General features: G+C 51.9%; 1 protein-coding gene across 1 annotated transcript; it reads left to right on the top strand.

The window, feature by feature from the left end:
* The first annotated feature begins 673 nt into the window (after positions 1-673).
* On the top strand, positions 674-7,553 carry LOC124464911 (rabphilin-3A-like). Its single transcript, XM_047016831.1, has 15 exons — positions 674-799; positions 1,116-1,245; positions 1,474-1,557; positions 1,749-1,956; positions 2,868-3,050; positions 3,459-3,626; positions 4,929-5,008; positions 5,158-5,232; positions 5,458-5,567; positions 5,934-6,060; positions 6,159-6,215; positions 6,659-6,813; positions 6,954-7,035; positions 7,146-7,242; positions 7,365-7,553. Exons 1-15 carry the CDS (start codon positions 771-773, stop codon positions 7,493-7,495), a joined length of 1,716 nt encoding a protein of 571 aa, XP_046872787.1. The 5' UTR covers positions 674-770; the 3' UTR covers positions 7,496-7,553.
* Positions 7,554-7,937: the final 384 nt, after the last annotated feature.

Below are 7,937 nucleotides of genomic sequence, written 5' to 3' on the forward strand. Positions count from 1 at the left end.
TCTCCTCTCCTCCCTCTAACCCCTCCTCTCCTCTCCTCCCTCTAACCCCTTCCTCTCCTCTCCTCCCTCTAACCCCTCCTCTCCTCCCCTCTAACCCCTTCCTCTCCTCTCCTCCCTCTAACCCCTCCTCTCCTCCCCTCTAACCCCTTCCTCTCCTCTCCTCCCTCTAACCCCTCCTCTCCTCCCCTCTAACCCCTTCCTCTCCTCTCCTCCCTCTAACCTCTGTTCTCCTCTCCTGTCTGCTCCCTCCGATTTACGTCCTGCGCCACAGCGATAAGGAGCAGTAAGTGTGGAGACTATCTCTATTTATCTCCCTCCCCTCCCCTTCACACCAGCCTGCATTGTACACAGCTACCTTTTGTTAAGGGGATTGAGTGTTGGGAGGGTGCGATTGTGGGTGTAAATGTGCGCACATGCATGTGTGATTGTGAGTTTGTGTGGTCGCCCGATTATATGGGGGTTGCGCAATGTTCAGTAGGCCATTACATCATGTTCTTCTCCTACACTCTCCCAATCTCACTCTGCAATGTGCCTTGTTCTGTGGTGGTTTGTACAAATGTGCACGTATTCACACCGCATGTGGGACTGTGGGCCTTATCAGGAAAAATGCATTCTGGGTAGCAGACAGACCCTCAAGATTGTCCCCCCCCCTTCCACTTTTTGTGGTTGTCAGGGGCAACTGGACCACGCAGCCAGGCCCTGGTCCAGGTCCCGATCTGACAAACGAGGAGAAGGAGATCATCAACAATGTGATCGCCCGGGCTGAGAAGATGGAGGCCATGGAGCAAGAGAGGATTGGGTGAGGGGGGAGGGGGGGGGGGTTCGGTCTGGGCCGGACCCCAGATCGGGAGCTTTGGCCGGGCTAGTCTCACGAGAGACACCCCCTGGTGCTCCAGTCCTGCAGCTGGGTTCTTTGGGAATGATCTGATGTGATGATGACAGGCGATGAAATAAATATATATGACCCAGCCTGGCTGGCTTTCAACAACGACGGGTGTGTGTTTGTGTCTGTGTGTGTCTGTGTGGGTGTGTGTCTGTCTCTGTGTGTCTCTGTGTCTGTCTTTGTGTCTCTGTGTGTGTGTGTGTGCTGTGTCCCCCCCCCCCGTCCGCCGCAGGCGCCTGGTGAACCGTCTGGACGACATGAAGAAGACGGTGTGTGGTGACGGCGTGTCCCGCTGCCTGCTGTGCGGAGAGCAGCTGGGCCAACCGGGGGTCAGCTCAGTGGTCTGTGAGGACTGCAAAAAGGTACCTCCTCAAGCTGCCGCTCTAGCACGGTGGTTAGAGCATTCTGACCTCCCATCGAGAGGTCGCAGGTTCAAACCCTTCCCTCCCTTCCTTCCTTCTTCTCCCACCCTTGCGCTTTTCTTTGGATAAGCGCCCTGCTACTAAATGAATATGCTGACGTTTAGACGGGGTCATGGGGTAATTGCTGGTTCACAATAATGAGAACTCATTTCTTTTCCTGTCCAACAGCACATGTGTACTAAGTGTGGGGTGCAGAGCGCTGGCCGGCCTCGCCCCGTGTGGCTCTGCAAGATCTGCAGCGAACAGCGAGAGGTGGGAAGGGGTCTGAGGGACTGGGGTTATCAACACCTGGGTGCTATGTGTGTGTATGTGTGTGTGTGTGTGATTCCTAGTTGGTCATAGCATAGCCAGTATTTATCTGGAGATGGTTGTCAGGAAAACTACCAGTTTATAAAAGTTTCTTTTTCTTTTTTTCTTGTATTCATTTGAATGTGTTTCTGTAGGTGTGGAAACGCTCTGGAGCCTGGTTCTTCAAAGGCTTCCCCAAGCAGTTCCTGCCCTCACCCATGCCCATATCCAAGTCCAGAGAAGCAAGTGCCCAGCAGGCAGCAGGCGCCCAGACCCCACCGGTCCCTAAGCCCCAGACCCAGGCCAAGACCCAGGCCAAGACCCAGGCCAAGACCCAGGCCAAGACCCAGCCCCAGGCCCCAGGTGGGAAGCCCACTGCAAGCACAGCTCATGGATCCTGTCATGTAACACAGTAGACATGTGACTTTGGTCTGTTGTTATGAGACTACAGATGGTTGGGGCAGAGAGTAGGGCTCACATGGAGGGTTAGGGGGTGTGAGAGAGGAGAGAGAGTGAGAGAGAGAGTGAGAGAGAGAGAGAGAGAGAGAGAGGGAGAGGGAGAGGGGGTGTGTGTGTGAGAGAGGAGAGAGAGAGGGAGAGGGTGTGTGTGTGTGAGAGAGGAGAGAGAGAGGGAGAGGGTGTGTGTGTGTGTGTGTGAGAGGAGAGAGAGAAGGAGAGTGTGTGTGTGTGTGTGAGAGAGGAGAGAAAAAGGGAGAGGGAAAGGGAGAGGGAGAAAATGAGTCGAGTCAGTTTTCTGTCCGCTCCGTCGCGTCCACTGGCAGATCCTCGCAGTGCAGCTAAGATCTTCACTAAATGTCAGCATACCTCTCGGCTTGAACGCTGTCCTCATTCCTCCGTCTCGTTTGAGAAAATCAGCACCTTTTCTGTTGCTGGTTTGTGTGTCTTCCAAGCATTAATCTAGCTCACAAAATGGAAGCCAACTGCTTCAGAGTCAAGGACCAGGGGGCATGGTTAGGCAGGGTGAGGTGCATTCTGGGACCTGGTGGGCTCTATTCATGGGGTTTTGACTTCTGAGAGAGATACCTCTGTTTGCACTAGATAAAGTTACCAGTGACGTATGTTAGCCTTATCACAGACGGGCTGTGTAAAGTTATCAAGGTTGCCTGTCTCGGCGTACTCCTATGTAGGTCAACGCAAAAGCTGCAACATCAAAAGGATTCAGAGAGACTGGGGACTGATTCCACAGCGGTGGAGACAGGAAGTGATGTGTGTTCATACGTGTGTGTGTGTGTGTGTCCATGTGTGCGTTGCAGGACCGGAGCCCCAGAGCCGTGCTGGGTACCCACCTGTGGCCGTCAAACCAGCCCAGGTGAGCGTGGCGCCGGGCGGGGCCGGGGCTGCCGAGGGCGGGGCTCAGAGCAGCCCAGCGGTGCTGAAGAAAACGATGCCGGTTCAGAGCTCCAGACCTCAGGCCGCGACGCCGGCCGCCCAGAACGGTGAGGCCACGCCTGAAACTGGTTTTGCGGCACTAGCTGAAAGACTAGACATTTGATCTTTCACAGCCACATTACATACAACGTTATCTCCAGTGTGTGCAACTCCAGTAGTCCTTAACCCTGGTCCTCAGGGACAAATTTAATGGGTGGTTATCAGGTTTCTGCAGAGCTAGTTAATGGCCCAATCATCTGAACCAGCTGAGATGGAGCAGGGAAACATCTAAAACGTACAGGACAGTGGACCCTGAGGACCAGGGCTGAAGACCACAGTACCAAACTACTAAAGAAGGCACTATTTTACAGCAAAGCAACCTTACTGTAACAATATCAACCCAGGAACGTGACCAATAGGCTTCTGAATCCAGGTCCTAGTCCAGGCCTACTGACACACCTGTGTTCCTCCTTCAGAGGCAGGAGGATACTCCACCAGCACTGCCTCATCAGAGCAGAGGGCGCCCCCTGCAGCCTGGGAGGAGAGGAGGCAGCCTGCGGTTCAAAACCCCCCTGCGGCTCGGCAGCAGTCCCCCACAGGGGAGGAGGAGGACGAGGCCAACAGCTACGACTCGGATGAAACCAGTCAGTCGACCTCACCTCTCTTTTCATGAAGATATATCATTTATTATATTCGTTGAATTAAATTCCTTTGAGTTTGACATGCTTTATTGGACAGTTTTTCTTATTGAAGTGTGACAGTACAGGCAGGTAGAGAGTGTCAGTCGTGGTGAGTCAGTGAGCCTGGTATTACCGTTCAGCACTTGAGGAGTGTGAAGGTAATGGCCACGGCAGGTATCTTGACGGTATAAACCCAGCAGCCTGAGATGCCGATGATAAACGATCCCGATCAAACACTGGATCCAAGCATGTGAATCATTGCTTTGCCGGTTGAGAGGATGTGTAGTCAATAGAGACATCCGTTTTTTGGGTGTTTGTTCTGGCTGAGCGATGGGAGCGGTGTCGTGTCGGTCATACGTCATGTTTTGTGCTTCCAGCTCTGGCCCCTTCTCCTCTCCCTGGAGAAACGGGGTAATCATTTGACTTCCTAGGGGTCTGGGGAATTCAACGCGGGGAACATATTATCTGAGATTCAACAGACACACTGACCGAGTCTAGATTTCCCCCCTGGTTGAAGTTGTTCCCTTGTGTTTGATGGTAAATGTCAGAAATAGCACCTGTCTTCATTGTGCCAGATCTCCATGGAGTTGGAGAAGTTGGAGAAGAGAGGGAATGTCAGAAATAGCACCTGTCTTCATTGTGCCAGATCTCCATGGAGTTGGAGAAGTTGGAGAAGAGAGGGCAGTCACAGCTCTAGTGCCAGCTGGTCTCAATAACTCCGCTTTCTGGATCTTTCCTCTCCCTCTCCCTCTCCCTCCCCCTCCCCCTCCCCCTCCCCCTCCCCCTCCCCCTCTCCCTCTCCCTCTCCCTCTCTCCTCTCCCTCTCCCTCTCCCTCTCCCTCTCCCTCTCCCTCTCCCTCCCTCTCCCTCTCCCTCTCCCTCTCCCTCTCCCTCTCCCTCTCCCTCTCCCTCTCCCTCTCCCTCTCCCTCTCCCTCTCCCTCTCCCTCTTACTAGATGGCCTTGTTTGGAGCGTAGACTGTCAGGCTCTTTCATGTAGCAGCTCGACGCTTATTAAACGTCTGTTTGAAAGTGTCATTTCACTGCGAAACCTTTTATAAATGTAATCTTCGGTTGTTCTTGTTTTTGTCTGGAAATTTCTATATATATTTTTTTTTTTTTTGATTTCTGAAAATTCTTTTTTTCTCCACGTGTATGATGTACTGCCAGTGTATCTGTCTCATTGAAGGCACACAGTCGATATCAATATCGAGATGACTTTATGGTCGACTAAACCCGAGGCGTTACTGACTCCAGGTCTGTTTCAGCTACGCTGGGAGCCCTGGAATTCAGCCTGCTCTACGAACAAGAGAGCAACAGCCTCCACTGCAGCATACTCCGAGGAAAGGTACACTCCCTCGACACCGTCAGGGAACACGCTTCCACTGAAGTGACGTGTGTTAGGAAGCTGTTACCACGGCCTGTAAAGGGACTCCCTCGCCTATCCCAGCTGCCAGCCTGACATGCAGGCTAACACCTCTCTGCTTCTCTCCTCAGGGACTGAAGCCGATGGACTCTAACGGGCTGGCCGACCCTTACGTCAAGCTGCATCTGCTGCCAGGGGCCAGCAAGGTGGATATTTACTCTTGTTTTCATTGTTTAGCACGCGTGTAGTGTGGTTCTAGAACTGACGTGTGTGTGTGTGCGGTGTGGGACTGAAGCAGGCTCAAGTCTGCCACCTTGTGGTGGAAAAATATTACACATTTCGTCATACCTATCTTGATGTCTGTCTGTCTGTGTGTGTGTGTGTGTGTGTGTGTGTATGTGTGTATTCTGATTAACTCGTATGCCCCGCAGTCTAACAAACTACGCACCAAGACTCTGAGAAACACCCGCAACCCGGCCTGGAACGAAACCCTGGTCTATCACGGCCTCACGGAGGAGGACATGCAGCGCAAAACTCTCAGGTGATGCATTGTGGGAAGACAAACATTTACATTTAGTCATTTAGCAGACGCTCTTATCCAGAGTGACTTACAGTAAGTACAGGGACATTCCCCCCGAGGCAAGTAGGGTGAAGTGCCTTGCCCAAGGACACAACGTCATTTTGCATGGCGGGGAATCGATCCGGCAACCTTCTGATTACTAGCCCGACTCCCTCACCGCTCAGCCATCTGACTCTCCAAACCCCTTGTCACCAAACACTACCCAATTATACAATTCGTTCCACTGAGGATTTTGTATGTGTGTTCATGCAGCTGTCGTTTGTATTTATAATAACTGCTTCTGTCAGCATCACCTTGTGAAGTGATTGATGAGACTTTGTCTCGCAGGCTCTCTGTGTGTGACGAGGACAAGTTTGGACACAACGAGTTCATCGGAGAAACCAGAGTGGCTCTGAAGAAACTGAAGATGAACCAGAAGAAGAACTTCAGCGTTTGTCTGGAGAGAGTGGTTCCTGTGAGTACCCCACGATGGGTCATTCCCAGGTTAGGTATTTCACCGTTAGCTGCTAGGCTGGTCGGTTGGCCTGAGGTCACATGTTCTGCATTCCACAGACGAAGAAGACCGCAAGTGCAGGAGCAGCGAGAGGCATCTCACTTTATGAGGATGAGGTAATGCAGCCACAACACGTCAGGGCATGTACACTGCCTGTGTGATGAGGGGAGAACCTTATACACACACACACTCTGACATACACACACTCTGAAATATACACACACACACACTCTGACATATATATACACACACACACTCTGACAAACACACATACACCCGCGCAAACTATTACACACACACACACACACTTACACTTTCACCTCTTCCCTGCCAGACACACACACTTTCTCTTCCTTCCTGCCAGACACACACACGCACACACTGTCTTACACATGCACACACACCATCAACCCCCTCCACCAGTACTCACAGTCTCCCCCTCCCCTTCTCCCTCTCCCTCTCCCTCTCCCTCTCCCTCTCCCTCTCCCTCTCCCTCTCCCTCTCCCTCTCCCTCTCCCTCTCCCTCTCCCTCTCCCTCTCCCTCCCCCTCCCCCCCCAGCCTGGGAAGGACAGTGCGGAGGCTGAGGAGCGCGGCCGGGTCCTTATCTCCCTGATGTACAGCACCCAGCAGAGCCGCCTGCTGGTGGGGGTGGTGCGCTGCGTCCACCTGGCCGCCATGGACGCCAACGGCTACTCCGACCCGTTCGTCAAAATGTGAGTCTGGTTCCCGCCGAGCGCCGGACGGTCCTCACCGGAACGGAACGTTCCGATTGACGTCAAGACAAGTGTTCAGAACGTTCGGAACCCTCTTTGAGCTCTAAGCGTAGAACGACGACTTGTTCTGTGTGTTTTAGATGCTTGAGACCTGATATGGGGAAGAAGGCCAAGAACAAGACTCAGATCAAGAAAAAGACACTAAACCCAGAGTTCAACGAGGTCGGTTGTTCTCATGTTTATTGTCGTGGTAAAAAACATAAATATGATGTTCACCGCGGCTCTCTGAAGTCATTCGATTAAGTATTTGTTTTGATTTTATTGCATTACAGGAGTTTGGTTATGACATCAAACACGGCGAGCTGGCCAAGAAGACTCTAGATATCTCTGTGTGGGACTATGACATAGGGAAGTCCAATGATTACATTGGTAAGTCCTGCATATGGATTTGGATTACATGTTGTGGTGAACTGTTGGCGTTCTCCCTCTGGTTCATGTCTCTTCTCTCCCTCTGGTTCATGTCTCTCTCCTGCCTCTCCCTCCCTCTACAGGAGGTTGCCAGCTGGGCATCACCGCTAAGGGAGAGAGGCTGAAGCACTGGTACGAGTGCCTGAAGAACAAGGACAAAAAGATTGAGCGCTGGCACACTCTGCTGAACGAGAACCACGTCTCCAGCGACTAATCTCCCCAAACGAGCCTTCTTACCTTTAGTTCTGCCCCTCTCTCAACCCAACTGTCCTCCCCCTGTCGATGGTCGTGTCTGCACCGTAGCTGAACACACGCCCCATTCCAATATTCCTCCCCTGCGATGCTTGGTTTACCTTTCTGATCATCCTCCCTTAACTGAGACTTACTGTGGCTGTCCATGGGAGTCCATGGCAGGCAAAACATCACACACTTTAGATCACTGCTTCAAAAACCACTCCCTGTTGGCACTTGTCAATGTAAGCTTAAATCTGTTGAAGGCAAAACAAACACAAAAAAACTAAAAGAGATTAAGGAAAATTGTGACAAGTGACGTGGAATAAACAATGAGGCAATCATGCCTGTCAGTGATATTACATATTGAAGTTGACACATCTAAACTAACATTTTGGAATGCAGTGGCTCAGATCAAGAAAAAG

This window comes from Hypomesus transpacificus, unplaced genomic scaffold (genome assembly GCF_021917145.1).
Source record: "Hypomesus transpacificus isolate Combined female unplaced genomic scaffold, fHypTra1 scaffold_42, whole genome shotgun sequence".
Lineage (NCBI taxonomy): Eukaryota > Metazoa > Chordata > Actinopteri > Osmeriformes > Osmeridae > Hypomesus > Hypomesus transpacificus.